At 49.7% G+C, this 17,429-nt stretch overlaps 1 protein-coding gene across 1 annotated transcript in view; it reads right to left on the minus strand.

Moving 5' to 3' along the window:
- Positions 1 to 215: 215 nt before the first annotated feature.
- Positions 216 to 17,429, minus strand: part of LOC134395784 (zinc finger protein 282-like) — a 32,850-nt gene continuing 15,636 nt past the window's right edge. Inside the window, exons 6-9 of the mRNA XM_063121949.1 lie at positions 13,734 to 13,853; positions 12,427 to 12,603; positions 4,241 to 4,357; positions 216 to 2,213 (exon numbers count right to left, since the gene is read on the minus strand). Coding sequence (XP_062978019.1) covers positions 763 to 2,213; positions 4,241 to 4,357; positions 12,427 to 12,603; positions 13,734 to 13,853 — 1,865 coding nt within the window. The 3' untranslated portion in view covers positions 216 to 762. The remainder of the gene's footprint in view (positions 2,214 to 4,240; positions 4,358 to 12,426; positions 12,604 to 13,733; positions 13,854 to 17,429) is intronic.

The raw sequence follows: 17,429 nt of genomic DNA on the forward strand, positions 1-17,429 counted from the left end.
ATGGCCTTTCGCCATCCATCCTTTGTATTCTGGAGGATAAGTAACATGCGCTGAGTGGAGCGTAAGGCCTGGGTGGGGCATATGGAAGCTGTACACACATGTGTGTGTATTTATTTATTTATTTATTTATTTATTTATTTATTACATTTCTATACCGCCCAATAGCCAGAGCTCTCTGGGCAGTTCACAAACAAGGAACATGGGAGGGAGCGGAATTACAGTGTATGGGCACTGTGCCAACAGCGGACCTGATCAGGCCCAACGTAACTTGCATTTTAAGTACATTCAGTCGAAGTAAGATATGAATTGTCTCAGTGCTAATTTGATGGTTTGAAGTAGCAGATTCTGAGGACATGTTCGTTTGTGTAAGATTATTACAGTCAAAACAGCTGAGTTAAGATCACAGATTTAGTCACTTCTCTGGTAGCCTGGGAAGCCATAGACAACACCACATGCCTGGTAAACGGCTAGTTGGCTAACCGGACTAGTGACTCAGCGGAAGACTGGCGGCCATTTTGTGATCTCAATAGACGTGTGGCGGCCATTTTGTGATCTCAATAGATGTGTGGCGGCCATTTTGTGATCTCAGTAGATGTGTGGCGGCCATTTTGTGATCTCAATAGACGTGTGGCGGCCATTTTGTGATCTTAATAGACGTGTGGCGGCCATTTTGTGATCTCAACAGACGTGAGGCGGCCATTTTGTGACAGAAGACCCTGTGGGGATTGGGCCGAGGCCTTGCCTCCGCCTGTGCGCAAGTTCTCAGGCGGTCCACGGGGGGCTCCTTGCGGAGGAAGCGAGGCCCGCTTTGTGCCGCTCGCCCGTGTGGACGCGCTGGTGCTTCAGCAGGTTCTGCTTGCGGATGAAGCGCTTGCCGCAGGCCGGGCACTGGAAGGGCCGCTCGCCCGTGTGCAGCCGCTGGTGGTACTGCAGGTGCTCCCTGCGGCTGTAGCTTTTGCCGCACTCCTCGCACTGGTAGGGCTTCTCCCCGGTGTGCAGCCGCTGGTGGTTCTGCAGGTGCTCCTTGCGGCTGTAGTTCTTCCCGCACACGGTGCAGAGGTAGGGGCGCTCGCCGGTGTGGATCCGGCTGTGGTAGTTCAGCCGGGAGCGGTGCAGGAAACGCTGGCCGCAGTGGGGGCACTGGTGCTGCTTCACCCTGCCGTGCCGACTCTGGTGGGCCGCCAGCTCCTGCCACCTCTGGAAAGCCTCTCCGCAGTCCTCGCAAGTGTGCGAGTGCTGACCTTGAGCAGCCCCCGAGGTGCTCTCCTCCTCCTCCGCCTCCTCCGCCTCCGCCTCCGCCTCCGCCTCCTCCGCCTCACAGAGGGGCCTCTTCCGGCTCGTCGATTGCTGCTCGGCCACTGCATTCATGCCGCTCTCGTTGCACCTTGGAGGGGTGCTGGCCCTGTGAGGCTCTCCGTCACACCGATGGGTGGGCGTCTGTTCCGTGGGCACCCGCGCCCCCCACCGCAAAGGATCTCCTGCCACGTGTTCCTCCTGCGCCTTCATCCCCAGCTGCTCGCTGGAATCTTTCGGCCGAGGGCCCAAGATTTGTTCCAGGCCTTCGTGATGGTTATTCAGACCCTCGTCCTGTACCTTGACCACAATCGCCACGTCCCCTTGAAAAGCCCCGTCTCCGGCGTGCGTCCGCTGGTGGTTGCGCAGGTGCTCCTTGCGGCTGAAGCTTTTCCCGCACTGGCTGCAGCTGTAGGGGCGCTCGCCGGTGTGGGTCCGGCTGTGGTAATTCAGCCGGGAGCGGTGGAAGAAGCACTGGCCGCAGTGAGCGCACTGATGCTCTTTGACTCGGCTGTGGGTGCTCCGGTGGGTGGCCAAATCCTGCCCCTGCTGAAAGGCCTCCCCACAGTCGCTGCAGCGATGGGAGAGCTGCTCCTGAGAGGCCACCGGGGTGACATCCTCACAGTGAAACCTCGTCTCCTGGCTAGTGAGTTGCGGTTCCAGGGCTGGGATAGTATGTCCCTCAGTGCCATTCTGAGGCATGCGGGCCCTGTGGGATTTTCCATCACACCCAAGGGTAGATTTCAGCCCCACAGACTCTGATAGTCCTGGTTGCAAGGGAGCTTCTGGTGGGTTTCCCTGCAGAACATGTGCCCTTGACTGGTCTGTGCATTCTCTCATAGCAGGTCTCAGGATTTGTCCCAATTCTGTGTGACCCTCGTTGAGGTCTTGCTGCTCTGTCTTAATTGTAGTCTCAACATCTACAAGAGAGAGAAACGTAAGAACATCAGGAGAGCCCTGATGCTGGATCAGACCAAGGGTCCATCTAGTCCAGCACTCTGTTCACACAGTGGCCAGCCAGCCGTTGGCCAGGGACCAACAAGGCAGGACATGGTGCAAGAGCACCCTCCCGCCCATGTTCCCCAGCAACTGCAGGACATGGTGCAAGAGCACCCTCCCACCCATGTTCCCCGGAAAGAATGTTTTGTGAGAGAAAGGAACGGCCCATACTGCCTGTGGCACAAGAGGTAATATGCATGTCATGTAAAATCATATCATAGTCATAGAATCATAGAATCATAGAAAAGCAGAGTTGGAAGGGGCCTACAAGGCCATCGAGTCCAACCCCCTGCTCAATGCAGGAATCCACCCTAAAGCATCCCTGACAGAGGGTTGTCCAGCTGCCTCTTGAAGGCCTCTAGTGTGGGAGAGCCCACAACCTCCCTAGGTAACTGATTCCATTGTCGTACTGCTCTAACAGTCAGGAAGTTTTTCCTGATGTCCAGCTGGAATCTGGCTTACTTTAACTTGAGCCCGTTGTTCCGTGTCCTGCACTCTGGGAGGGTCGAGAAGAGATCCTGGCCCTCCTCTGTGTGACAACCTTTGAAGTATTTGAAGAGTGCTCTCATGTCTCCCCTCCATCTTCTCTTCTCCAGGCTAAACAGGCCCAGTTCTTTCAGTCTCTCTTCATAGGGCTTTGTTTCCGGACCCCTGACCATCCTGGTTGCCCTCCTCTGAACACGCTCCAGCTTGTCTGTGTCCTTCTTGAATTGTGAATTGTAGTCCCCGTGGAGCAAACGGGTTATTGAGGATTGAGTGGAGAAAAGTTACCAGAAGAAACGTGCAAAATTAACAGAAGAAAAGAGGCTGAGAATATAGGCATGTTTACGTGCACAGCTGAATGGTAGAATTGCAGAGCAGACTGCAAAACGGGAACGACAAGAAGATGTAGTTCATTAAATGAGTTTGGGGAAAACACTGGATAGAGGAACTTCCGAGATAAAATAATACCCAAACCTGAGGCAATGGTCATATAATTCGGGAATGTTGCTAACAAGCCAAGTGACAGTCCAGGCTTCTGGTTGAAAGGTGATGTTTTGCGACCTTGTGCAAAGACTTCGAGAAAAGGTATGCAAGATGCACTGAAGTCAGCAAAACATTGAGGGGAAAACTAAACACCGAAGAGAAGCAGCTGTTGCACCCCCACATCACTTGCTTCCGAGTATACAGCCTGAGTTGGCAGCCAACGTTCTTTGCTCCAACAATGGTCATGTTTTAAGTGAATGTGAAAAATGTGAATTGATTGAAATCAGCTATACTTTATCTAAATAAAGTTGTTCTAAAAATTGCATTTGGGTTTTGAGGTGTATCACCCCATGATCCCAGCAATTTATAATACATAGCCACTGGGACTAGGTGCCACTGATAGCCGTATCTTCCATGGATTTGCTAATCCCCTTTCAAAGGCACCCAAATTGGTGGCCATCGCTATATCTTGTGGAAGTGAATTGCATAGTTTAACTATGTGCTGTGTGAAGGAATCCTTCCTTTGATCTCTCGTGAGTCTCCCTCCATTCAGCTTCATGGGATGACCCCATTGATGAGAGGGGGAGAATAACTAAACCCTAGCCACTTTTCTGGAGGAGCAGAGGCAGTAAGCCAATATACACCAGTAGCTGTGGAACATGGGGGAGAGGATGCTATTACTGTCATGTCCTGCTTGTGGGTTCCTCATCAACAGCTGGTTGGCCACTGTGGGAACAGAGTGCTGGACCAGATGGTTCCTCTTATTGTCCTTTGTACTTTCTCCCCATCCTTAAAGGGAGCCCGTGGTTCAAGTCAATACATGGCCTGTTAAAACCTAGTTGCCACATATGGGCTTGCGGCCTACAGCAGGAGTGTTGAAAGCGGTTCAACATTCCTGGCTTATGGTGGTTCTTTATCTCTGCTAAACCTTATGCTGGTATTTTAGACCCAACCATGTCTTCAACCCCTGGGCCACACTGACCTCTCCTGGATGCTAGAGGGAGTTCGATCTTCATGGAGACTTCTTGACCAACTGCAGACAACTCTTCTTGGCTCTCTATCCAGGGCAGTGTATATGGCAGCTTGGAAACCGCTTTGTCTATTCAAGGAAAAGGACATCAGAAAACATCATTCGTATTCCCTAGGTGGCTGGTCGTCAAAACAAAAACGTGCATCTCCTACACAAGGTGCCCCTCGCTTCTGTGAACATTCAGTATTTCCACAGCTCGACTGACTAACAAACACTCTAAAAGAATAATAAAATAAAATAAACCCTTCCTATATTTCTCACCATCCTGCACCCAATGACGAAATAAATTGCAGCTGTTCCAGTTTTACAGATGTTCTGTCCGGATGCTGAGCTGTTCAGTGAAGTGTGAATGGTTGAGAACCGGTCATTCATTCAGATTTGCTCTTACTACCAGAAACAATGCTATGCCCAGGTGGAAAAGAGTAACCCAGTGAACTTCCTAGACCAGAGTTGCAAATGTGTTCACAGATATTATTAGATGCATACCTTAAAGAATAAGCGTTTGTAAATCTACCCCTGCCTGCTCACCTGGAAGAGATTTCTAGTCACCAAAAATCAGCAGGAGGGTGGCTTGACTCAAGTCAAATTCATTAAATTGAACCTAGTACAGCAACTACAAAATTGACCATCCTCTTCTTGTGGGAAGTGTTTCTTATGTGGAATTTGCCTCCCTCAGGTGAGGACCCCCCCCCCCCCGCCTATTTAAGAACATAACTTTTGTTGTTTATTCGTTCAGTCGTTTCCGACTCTTCGTGACTTCATGGACCAGCCCACGCCAGAGCTTTCTGTCGGCCGTCGCCACCCCCAGCTCCCCCAAGGTCAAGTCTGTCACCTCCAGAATATCCTCCATCCCTCTTGCCCTTGGTCGGCCCCTCTTCCTTTTGCCTTCCACTTTCCCTAGCATCAGCCTCTTCTCCAGGGTGTCCTGTCTTCTCATTATGTGACCAAAGTACTTCAGTTTTGCCTTTAATACCATTCCCTCAAGTGAGCAGTCTGGCTTTATTTCCTGGAGTATGGACTGGTTGGATCTTCTTGCGGTCCAAGGCACTCTCGGAATTTTCCTCCAACACCACAGTTCAAAAGCATCTATCTTCCTTCGCTCAGCCTTCCTTATGGTCCAGCTCTTGCAGCCATAGGTTACTACGGGGAATACCATTGCTTTAACTATGCGGTCCTTTAGGCTCTCACAATACAACAATCCAGTGTATGGCTAAATGTGGGTTGTTGTTGAACTGGGAGTTGTTGTGTTGTGTGAACCCAGCTGTGCGAACATGCCATGGTTTGTTAACCACAAATAACCCACTAAGAATCCATGATTTGTTTGTCGGTTGTTTTTGGTTAACAAACCATGGTTTGTTAGCACGGCTGGGTTCTCAACAACTCACAATTCAACAACTCACCTACACTCAACCTGTGCTCTGGTTCATCGTGTTGTCAGTGTTTTATCCAGGAGCTGATGAGCATTTTATCCAGAGGGTAAAACAGTTCTCAGGTATAAACAAGTCAATGTTTTATGGAAGTGACCGCTTCAATCAATTCCTCATCATTCTGACTTGGGGCAAGCTTTCAGTTAGGTTGGTAGGCTGGATCCAGGAAACTCCTTCAGCCATTAGCTTCTGGGTCTCATATTGCTTGCCTCAAACAGTCGCTTTTGAAGAGACCCCTCCTGCCGTGGACTTAATGCACCATGCCCTAAATGCTAATAGGACTCTCATAGCCCCATTGAAGCAAATAGGAGTTGTACAGGAACCGGGTCAGTAGGCTGTTTCTTTGTTGAACTGATGGCTCTTCTGGTCATCACCCTCCATACATCAAAAAAAGGACAGCCAGGGTATGGAAAAATCATCTCTTGGTAGGTTGTCTTCCCACTGGCATTCAGGGCCAAATCCTAAGGCTCTGCAAGAAATCCCATGCAACGCTTTTAAAAAAATAAGTGAGATTTTTAGCCTAAGGATAACTAAGGCTGAAACCCCTATACCTACTTGCCCAGGCATTGTTCTCAATGGGGCTCACTTTTGAGAAGACTTGCACTGAATTGCCCAGGGTGTTGGGTATTTAAACCTGGTTGTCGTCTCTTTTGTGCGCGTGTATTTCTAATATATCTGCTTCAAGGGCCCAGATTTTCTGGCGTGCAGGACCTTTTTGGTGGTGGTGTCATCCTTCTGGAAGTCCCTTGTCACAGTTGGGCAGGAGGGCATTCAGTGCCGGGCTGCAGGAGGTTAGGGAAATGTTATTCTGTTCCTGCAAACGCTGACCATTTCTGTTGTTTTTCAGTCTAATTTTCCAGAGCTATGGTTTTATTGGGAAGTTCTGATGTTGGATTTATTGCTGTAATGTTCTCTGTTGGTCTTCTAATTATTATTTATTTATTTTTTTAAAAAAATATATTGATTATATCCTTTTTATTCTGTATGGCAATCTGCCCAGAGGGCTCTTTTGAGCTGTTATGAAGGGCCTATGTGTTTCAAAAGTAAAAACAAGTGTTTTCATGTTTGCCTTTTAAAAGGGTTGCTACTCAGCCTGAATTTAAGGATAGGTTTATACAAAAAAATGTAATCTACTCCAAAATAATTCCTGTTAAGTTCAATAGAGCTTATTCCCAGGTAAGTGAGTATAGGATTACAGCCATAATGTAGAATAGGTGTATATATTGGTGTTCTCCAGATATGTTGGATTACAAACCCCATCACCTCCAGCACTGGGGATGGTGGGGGTTGTAGTCGAACACATCTGGAGGGCACAAAGTTGGGAAACGCTGATCTCCACATGTACACGTGCATTTTGATCGGCACACATACAGATACGTTGGTGGTGAAAGGCCCTGTCCTTGTTCTGCGAGGGGTTGGCCGGGGGCATTTGGTGTGTGGTTGTTTAAGACATCAGTGAAGTTTATTCTGTCTCAGTGCACTCTGGACATTTTCATTTAAATTGTGGAAGTTTATGGCTCACACATACTTCAAAGGTTGTCACACAGAGGAGGGCCAGGATCTCTTCTCGACCCTCCCAGAGTGCAGGACACAGAATAACGGGCTCAAGTTAAAGGAAGCCAGATTCCAGCTGGACATCAGGAAAAACTCCCTGACTGTTAGAGCGGTACGACAGTGGAACCAGTGACCTAGGGAGGTGGTGGACTCTCCCACACTAGAGGCCTTCAAGAGGCAGGTGGACAACCATCTGTCAGGGATGCTTTAGGGTGGATTCCTGCATTGAGCAGGGGGTTGGACTCAATGGCCTTGTAGGCCCCTTCCAACTCTGCTATTCTATGATTCTATGAACTCTGAAGGTGAAATGGAGAACGGAAGTCAATGCCAGTCCCCAAATCATGCTCTACCCCAAGTTAAACATTATTAGGCTGCAAACCCATATACTCTTACCTGGAAGTAGACCCTGTTGGACACACTGGGAGTTACTACCATTTAACTGGGAATAAGTCACGCTGAATTCACTGGGGCTTACTTCCAAGTAGACGCGTATCCAATTGAATGGTTAATTTTTATTGTTTTAAATGGGAGAGGTTTAAGCATGTGTAATTAGGGTGACCCTATGAAAAGGAGGGCAGGGCTCTTGTATCTTTAACAGCTGTACTGAAACGGGAATTTCAGCAGGTGTCATTTGTATGCATGCAGCACCTGGTGAAATTCCCTCATCGTCACAACAATGAAAACTGCAAGAGCCCTGCCCTCTTTTGTAGAGTGATCAGATACAAAAGAGGGCAGGGTTCCTAGTTTTCACTGTTGTGATAAAGGCGGAATGGAGCTATATATATATGCATGAATGCCATTTTTTTTTAATGAATGCCATTTTTTAAAGGCCTTGGAATACTACACAAGCTTTGAGATATTAACTTACAGGGTGTGAAATACACATTAGACATTTCCTAATTGCTCTCATCTCAGCAGAGCACTTCACCAATGGCGCAGATCTTAAAGCAAAGTCGTTTACTATTTGTTTTCATTTGTGTTATCCTAATTTTAACCTCCGGTAAACTGCCCTGTTGAAGGGCAGGGTAGAAGTCCCTTCAATAAAGATTTTTTTAAAAAATAAGATGGTCCATCCGCTCGGATGCAGCCAAATGGTTCAGGTGTCATCATCTATGGCCCAAACCGGCGCAGTCTCCAAATGCACTTGTGCCGTTTGGACGCATCGCCAGCTATTCAGATCAAAGTTGCTAGATTAGGTACGCGGGGGCCAACCAAAGCAGGTACAAAGAGGGTGCCTTTCTGACTTTGACAATTTGGTGGGTGCAAGGCTAACCTGGATGCTACCCTCGACAGGGTTGAGTGTATTCTGTGCATCACCAAATCTGCAACCTGCTGCCATAGATGGAGCCTTGAGGATCTCAGTTCCTTTTGAAAGCAAGTCCTTACTCCTCTTGGTTGGTGAGACAAGACTGAAAACATGGGGAAAGGTTTGCTCTCCTAAAGGCTCAGAAACCAGAGGACTGGGCAGCATTTTTCCCGTGGCCAGGGAAGAGGGCTTTCCCGCAGGGTGGGGGCAGCTCAGCAACAAAAAACACACAGAAAAGATTGAGATTTGAGTTCCGTCAGAACTTTACCTGACTGCACTGCATCAATGCCCTACCCCTGATATTCAATGCCAACGACTCCTAGCCCCTTTTCGTGGTTTTCCCTTTAACACCCAACAGCCTCCCTGCCCTCAAACATTGCAGGAATCCAAAGGCAGCAGCAAGAAAAGTTGCAGTTTATTCTGCCAGAAGGAGCTCCCAGTGAAATCCTATACATTTCTACTAAAAAAACAAGTCCCACTGAGTTCAATATGGCTTACTCCCAGGTAAGTGGACGTAGGATCACAGCCTCTGTTTCCTTGACAGGACAGCTGCATTACTGTTTGGCACACAACGTAACAAACTTACAAGTTAGGGGCCTCCTATCCCTCACTGAAATCAGGGACAACATTGCGTTTACATTCACCTTTCTGACATCGACTTCCCCAAGGAAACAAAGCCCTATGAAGAGAGACTGACAGAACTGGGCATGTTTAGCCTGGAGAAGAGAAGATGGAGGGGGGACATGAGAGCACTCTTTAAATACTGCAAAGGCTGTCACACAGAGGAGGGCCAGGATCTCTTCTCAATCCTCCCAGAGTGCAGGACACGGAATAACGGGCTCAAGTTAAAGGAAGCCAGATTCCAGCTGGACATCAGGAAAAACTTCCTGACTGTTAGAGCAGTGCGACAATGGAACTAGTGACTTAGGGAAGTTGTGGGCTCTCCCACACTAGAGGCATTCAAGTAGGGTGACCATATGAAAAGGAGGACAGGGCTCCTGTATCTTTAACAGTTGCATAGAAAAGGGAATTTCACCAGGTGTCATGGGGAACCATGGGGAACCTGGTGAAATTCCCTCTTCATCACCACAGTTAAAGCTGCAGGAGCTATACTAGAGTGACCAGATTTAAAAGAGGGCAGGGCACCTGCAGCTTTAACTGGTGTGATGAAGAGGAAATTTCACCAGGTTCTCCATATATACAAATGACACCTGCTGAAATTCCCTTTTCAACACACCTGTTAAAGATACAGGAGCCCCATCCTCCTTTTCAGATGGTCACCCTACATTCAAGAGGCAGCTGGACAACCCTCTGTCAGGGATGCTTTAGGGTGGATTCCTGCACTGAGCAAGGGGTTGGACTCGATGGCCTTGTAGGCCTCTTCCAACTCTGCTATTCTCTGATTCTAAGGTACCAAAGACAGAAGGCCCCACTACAATCAGGGCAGTGCTGTGGACCGAGAGCTGATTCGTACATTACGTGACAAATATAGGTTTGCTACACCATGAGTGTGCTCAACAAACACCAACAGCCAAGCCCAGTTTTCTGCCGAGACTTAGGGCTCATCTACACCAAGGAGGATATTCCACTGTGAGAAGCGATATGGAAGCGGTATACAAAAGGCAGGAGCCACACTACTGCTTTATTGAAGTGCACTGACAACTGTTGGGGCCCATTGACACATACCGCTTTTATCTCACTTTCATAGTGCTATATCCCGCTTGGTGTAGATGTGTCCTGGGCCCCAACAGTTGTCAGTGTACTTCAGTACCACTATAAAGCAGTAGCGTAGATCCTGCAGTGCAGTTCAGTATCGCTACAAAGCAGTAGTGTGGGGCCTGCCTTTTATATACCACTTTCATACCGCTTTCATAGTGGAATATCCTGCTTGTTGTAGATGAGCCCTTAGTCCAGCCTTCCTCAACCTGGGGTGCTCCAGATGTGCTGGCTGGGGCATTCTGGGAGTTGTAGTCCAACACATCTGGAGCGCCCCAGGTTGAGGAAGGCTGCCTTAGTCGTTTGATACACATTTTTTCAAACCCTTGTTTATCACTTTCACATGTTACATTTTTAGGTGCACATTTAAAAAAGAATTTTCTTAGGTGTACATTTAAAACACACACACACACACACACGCACATACAAGCTCAGATATGGGAAACCCCGATTGCAAATTCCTGTAAACGTACAGCCGTGGAACTGCGTGGGCCTTTTAATCCCAAAATGTGCTCCGGAACCAATTGGTTAAAAATACAACCTCCACACGCTTTTCCTTCTCGTTTCGTTTTGTCTTTATTAGCATTGCACCTTTGATACAAAACTACACCTGGAAATAATTTGTGGGGGTTTTTCCCCCCCCAATTTTATTTTTTTTAAAAAAAACAAAAACAGCTGGACTGCAACTTGATGAGATAAAAGGAATTTTAAAATAATAGCGGCGTTTGGGGAGGAAGGAGGGGCCCAGAGTGAATAAATATATTTGCAACAGGCAGAGAAAGGTGGTGTGTGTGTGTGTGTGTGCATGTGTCAGGAGAAGGTGCTTGAAGTGAGACAGTTCTGGGGGCCAGGGGCAGGAGCAGGCGCTGTGCGGGGGGCGGGAGAAGACAAACCGAGAGTAGCTCAAACCGGGCTCAAACCGGGCTCAAACCGGGCTCAAACCGGTCCCACGGAGTGTGAGGCAAGCAACACCCACCCCCACACCAGTTACCCAGGGCGGGAGAAGGAAGGCGACGCCGTGTTCTAACTTGTACACGTGGCAGAAGAGCAGCCGCTTTGAGCAAAAGGTCTGTTCCGAGGGATGTGGCTCCAGGACTATCCTGGGGACCGTCCCGCCAACAACCGCGGTTTATCCCTTCTGAGGCTGCCGGGGAGGAAAAAAAGCATCGTGTTATAAATGAGGGGGGAGTGGGGGAGTTTTGGGAGTTTGGTTTCTGAGCCTTTAGAGCACGCGGCGGTGGCGGTGGCCGCAGTGGCCGCCCCGCTTTCGCAATCCCCGCGGAGGGCTGGAAACAGGCTTAAGCCAAATCGTGAGATCCCCAACGTCCATCGCAAGTCCAGCGGTCTCGGCTTACGGCGGCTTCCCCGAGTCTTCCTTTTGCCCGGGCCGCGGAGCCCAAGGGGAGGGCAACCCCCCCTGTTGGGGGCGCGTGTTTGGTGCAGTGTGGCTGGCCTGAGGCTGAAGAGCGGCTCTCCGCTCTTGGTTTGATGCCCCCCCCCCCCCGTCCCCCGCGTCAGGCAGAGTTAGAGGCACCGGGAGGGGGCCGGGGGGCGGAGTCGAGCGGCGGCAGGGAGCTGGGCTGTGTGGCGCTACGAGAGCGAGCCGCCGCCCAGGGAGGGCAGGAGCTGCTGGGGCGGGGGCAGCGGGGGCTCCGCGCGGTGAGTCCTCAGGTGGTCCTTGAGGGACTCCTTGTAGCGGAAGCTGCGCCCGCACTCGGCGCACGGGTAGGGCCGCTCGCCCGTGTGGATGCGCTGGTGCTTCAGCAGGTTCTGCTTGCGGATGAAGCGCTTGCCGCAGGCCGGGCACTGGAAGGGCCGCTCGCCCGTGTGCAGCCGCTGGTGGTTCTGCAGGTGCTCCTTGCGGCTGTAGCACTTGCCGCACTCCTGGCACTTGTACGGCCGCTCCCCCCGGTGGGTCATCTGGTGCCGCACCAGCCCCGAGTGGCAGTTGAAGCTCTTGCGGCACTCGGCGCACTCGTAGGGCCGCTCCTGGCCGTGGTGGCTGCGCTGGTGCACCTTGAGGCTCTTCTTGACGCCGAACCGCTTGCCGCACTCGCCGCAGCCGTGCGGCCGGTCGGCCGGCCCCTGGGGGGCAAAGAGGCTCTGCAACTCACTGTCTAGCTCAAGGGGTTTACCAGGTCTGCTCCTGGCCGGGCTCAGGGGCTGTGGGACCGGGCCGCACTGGCCCACGTAGGGCCCCACCGCCGCTCCTGGGCCGGCCCCCTGGAACACGGCCTCCCTGGGCCTCGCCGCTCCTTCCGGGCACGGGCACGGGCGCTGCTCCTCGGTCTTGACCGCCATCCCGTCGCCAGCTGGAAGAGAGACGGGGAATCAGGCCAAGGGTACTCTTCCCAGCAAAGGAAGACGGGGGAACCCGAAAAGCCTTTTGCGGAGGAGGCTGCAGCTGTGAGCTGCCTTGACTCTGCTTGGGCCAAGCAGCGGAACGTTTGTTTGTTTATTTATTGCATTTCTACACCGCCCAAAAGCCGGAGCGCTCTGGGCGGTTCACAGAAGCTGTCTGCAGCTACATTAGCAAAACCTATTGATTTATATTCCTCTCTTGGCCCGAGCAGAGTCAAGGCAGCTTACAACTATAGATGTGAGGTATGCCTGGGTATGCGTGGGGAAATGGGGGGAAATTGGGAAATTGGAAACTATAGATGTGAGGGCCTGGGTATGTGGGGGGGGGAACGGGGGGGGGGGAATTGGGGCAGCTGAACTTGCCTCCGGTCAGACACAAAACGCGAAGCTAAAAGCTATTATGTCTAACTTGGTCTTCTCATAAAACGATCACATTTGGCATATTAGATGCACAAGTATAGTTTGTTCAGAGAATACAATTTACAGAGTTTGTGTTTAGATGTGTGTGTTTTCGTTTTAATGATAATGTGATGAGAAAACCAAGTTAGACACAATACACATTACGTCCATAACATTACGTCCGTAAAGTAACAATGTGACTTTATTTATTTATTTATTTTATTACATTTTTTATACCGCCCAATAGCCGGAAGCTCTCTGGGCGGTTCACAAAAATTAAAACCACAATAAAACAACCAACAGGTTAAAAGCACAATTATGAAATACAGTATAAAAAGCACAACCAGGATAAAACCACGCAGCAAAATTGATGTAAGATTAAAATACAGAGTTAGAACAGTAGAATTTAAATTTAAGTTAAAATTAAGTGTTAAAATACTAAGAGAATAAAAAGGTCTTCAGTTGGCTATAGCTTTAGAGCTATAAAGAGCATTAAAAATAAGACACGTATATTTTTCGATGTTCTTAAAATTTCCTTTCCCCCACCCCCTGCCCCCGAAACCCTTGGGGTGGGTGGGGTGGGTGTGTTTCCCCATGCCGTCAACATTTCAGGAAATTTTACACTTCTGTTTACAGCAATGGAAAAAGCAATGAACTCCAGTTATCTCAAACATCCGCTCACCTGTGCCGGGGCCTGTAAGGATGTCTCTCTCAGCCGGCTCCCAATGCTCCCTGACGCACGGTTCCTCCTCTTGCTTAATCCACGATAAGAAGTCATGGGCGGACATGAGAGCCTCGGCACCTACACGAAGAGAACGAAAAGGTACGTGACAAAACGGAAAAGAAGGCCGTAGTGTTGGCCGGCCAAACAGAACAGCCGCATGGCTTCTGGGGCAGGTTCTTTGTTGGATTCAACTGGTCAAATTTATATCCTGGCTGTCAAAAACACCACCCAGGGTGCATCAGAAGATACAATTGAATTGTTGTAAACCACCCAAAGAGATTCAGCTATTGGGAGGTATAAAAATGAAATGAAATAAATGATAATATTATTCAGAGGAGGGCAACCAGGTTCAGAGGAGGGCAACCAGGATGATCAGGGGTCTGGAAACAAAGCCCTATGAAGAGAGACTGAAAGAACTGGGCATGTTTAGCCTGGAGAAGAGAAGATGGAGGGGAGACACGATAGCACTCTTCAAATACTTAAAAGGTTGTAACACAGAGGAGGGCCAGGATCTCTTCTTGATCCTCCCAGAGTGCAGGACGCAGAATAACGGGCTCAAGTTAAAGGAAGCCAGATTCCAGCTGGACATCAGGAAAAACTTCCTGACTGTTAGAGCAGTACGACAATGGAATCAGTTGTCTGGTGAGGTTGTGGCCTCTCCCACACTAGAGGCCTTCAAGAGGCAGCTGGACAACCATCTGTCAGGGATGCTTTAGGGTGGATTCCTGCACTGAGCAGGGGGTTGGACTCGATGGCCTTGTAGGCCCCTTCCAACTCTGCTATTCTATGAATCTATATCATTTTCAAAACCAATGACATTGAGGACAATTGGGTCATTCTACTAAAAGGCAAAACTCTAAAAACAGCAGATCCGCCCACAGTAGGCTCATGAATGGCCATAAACCACCCTGAACTGCCTTACGCTTGGAAGGACTTCACTAGCGAACAACTTCCACAGATTTGGAGCCATTACTGAGAAGGCCCTGCTCTATCCCTTTATTTGTTTTAATGAGCTAGGGTAGTATAATGGTTAGAGTGATGGACTTGGACCAGGGTGACCTGAGTTCAAATCCCTCATAGAATCATAGAATAGCAGAGTTGGAAGGGGCCTACAAGGCTATCGAGTCCAACCCCCTGCTCAATGCAGGAATCCACCCAAAAGCATCCCTGACAGATGGTTGTCCAGCTGCCTCTTGAAGGCCTCTAGTGTGGGAGAGCCCACCACCTCCCTAGGTAACCAAAACTTCCTCCCAAAACTTCCTTTGGACTAACCAACTTCACAGGGTCCTTGTGAAGCTAAAATGTAGGAGGGAACCAGATTGTAACCCTGGACACCAAGGGTGGCATGCCTCTTTCAGCTCAGGGGCTGAATTCAGTTCAATTTCAGAGAAGCTCTCCCAGAGGGCAGGATAGTCTAACAAAGCCAAAACGGGCAGGAGCAAAATACCAGCATATTTTACCTTAACACTCTTTTGGTCAGTAACTGAGGCCTCAGCTAGACAAGGGTTAGGGTCGGAGGGAGGCGACCTTGTGATTTTTTGAGTGAGAGACCGTCGCCCTGGTTCACATGCGTCACACGACATCGCACCTGCCATTTTGTGTTTTTTTTCTTAAAAGGGACGGAGCGCACAAGTACTCGTGCGCAAATAATTTTTTTTTTAAAAAAAACACCCTAATTTCCCCCACTCCCCCCACCCCACCCCCGATGGAGCTCTGTGCCCCATGCCCAGCTATCGTCTCTTCGGAGTAACCGGGACAAACTGTGACACCGGGTCACATTTTCCGCGGCCTCGGGATCATCCCAAGACCGCGGAAAAAGCGGGCTGGAACTGTAAGGCGATATCCTGGGGCAAGGGAGGAACCATCCCTCCCTGCTCCCGGGATGCTCTGTGCGTCATTTGGACGCACAGGGTCGATCCCGGGGCAAACACCGGGATATCGCCCCGTCCAGCTATGGCCTAAGCCTGAGAAGAGGCATTTCCACCTTTTAGAACAGGAAAAGAACCTCCGGAAAAGACCGGAAACCGCCGAAGTATCAGCAGTCAGGGGAAAGGGAGCACGGAGCATCTGGGGAATCTCATGAGGGCAGGATCAGGGCTGGGTACAACACCTCTGTGGTACACAGTCCAGAGCTGCAGGCAGAAAGGGAGGAATAAAAATGTAATAAAAACTTTAATTTTCCCTCATGAAGTGGGACCGCCCTGGTTTTCAAGCTGCCTGGGGCTAGAGCATAGGACCTCAGAGCTGGTGAGCTAGCATTAACAGTAGCTGGGTTCACACAACACACTAACCCACCCAGTATGCTACACTGTTGAACGGTGGGTTATCGTGTTGTCAGAACGCAGCACGTTTCCCACACGGTGGGATATTGTGACGTCTAAACACAGTGCTTTGTCCAGAGGGTGGTTTGTCGTGTTGTCTGAACGCAGCGGGTTTTCCACGGGGTTGCTTGTTATCTATGCAGTGTGGCTTGTTAACAACCCGACAACAACCCACAGGTTCCCAAGGGGGCTTGTTCGAGAAAAATAAACCACACTGTGTGGTTAATGAGGCAACCCGCAGAAAACGCGCTGCGTTCAGACAACACGATAACCCATGGTGGGTTAGTGGGTTGTGTGAACCTGGCTTGTGGGTTGTTTGGCATCAGAACCCTTTAAAGAGGCCTGGATTTGGGTGTGGATTCCTCCAGTTCCAGCTTAGCACGAACTCAACTGGGCTCCCAAGCAGTTCCCATTAAAATTCATCGGGGTTGTGCCCTATAACATATCGGGAGTACAAAACCATGCCAAATTCGGCAAAATAGGAGGGAAAAGCAAAGAGCCAAAACAAATATGACCCAACAATGTGACATGGCTGCAAGAAAGGCCAATGCTATTTTGGGCTGCATTAAGAGAAGTATAGCTTCCAAATCACGTGAGGTCCTGGTTCCTCTCTACTCGGCCCTGGTTAGGCCTCATCTAGAGTATTGTGTCCAGTTCTGGGCTCCACAATTCAAGAAGGACGCAGACAAGCTGGAGCGTGTTCAGAAGAGGGCAACGAGGATGATCAGAGGTCTAGAAATAAAGCCCTATGAAGAGAGACTGAAAGAACTGGGCATGTTTAGCCTGGAGAAGAGAAGATTGAGGGGAGACATGATAGCACTCTTCAAATACTTAAAAGGTTGTCACACAGAGGAGGGCCAGGATCTCTTCTCGATCCTCCCAGAGTGCAGGACACAGAATAATGGGCTCAAGTTAAAGGAAGCCAGATTCCAACTGTACGTCAGGAAAAACTTCCTGACTATTAGAGCAGTACGACAATGGAATCAGTGACCTAGGGAGGTTGTGGGCTCTCCCACCCTAGAGGCCTTCAAGAGGCAGCTGGACAACCCTCTGTCAGGGATGCTTTAGGGTGGATTCCTGCACTGAGCAGGGGATTGGACTCAATGGCCTTATAGGCCCCTTCCAACTCTATTATTCCATGATTCTATGATTCTATGAAATGAGCCCGGCCAACTTGTGTGCACCCAACAGCACTGCCTGGGTTCCAGAAATACAAGAAATGAGAGCCAGTGTGGTGTAGTGGCTAAAGTGTTGGACTGGGAGTCGGGAGATCCGGGTTCCAGTCCCCACTCAGCCATGGAAACCCACTGCGTGACTTTGGGCCAGTCACATA

The sequence above is a fragment of the Elgaria multicarinata genome, chromosome 1 (genome assembly GCF_023053635.1).
Source record: "Elgaria multicarinata webbii isolate HBS135686 ecotype San Diego chromosome 1, rElgMul1.1.pri, whole genome shotgun sequence".
Lineage (NCBI taxonomy): Eukaryota > Metazoa > Chordata > Lepidosauria > Squamata > Anguidae > Elgaria > Elgaria multicarinata.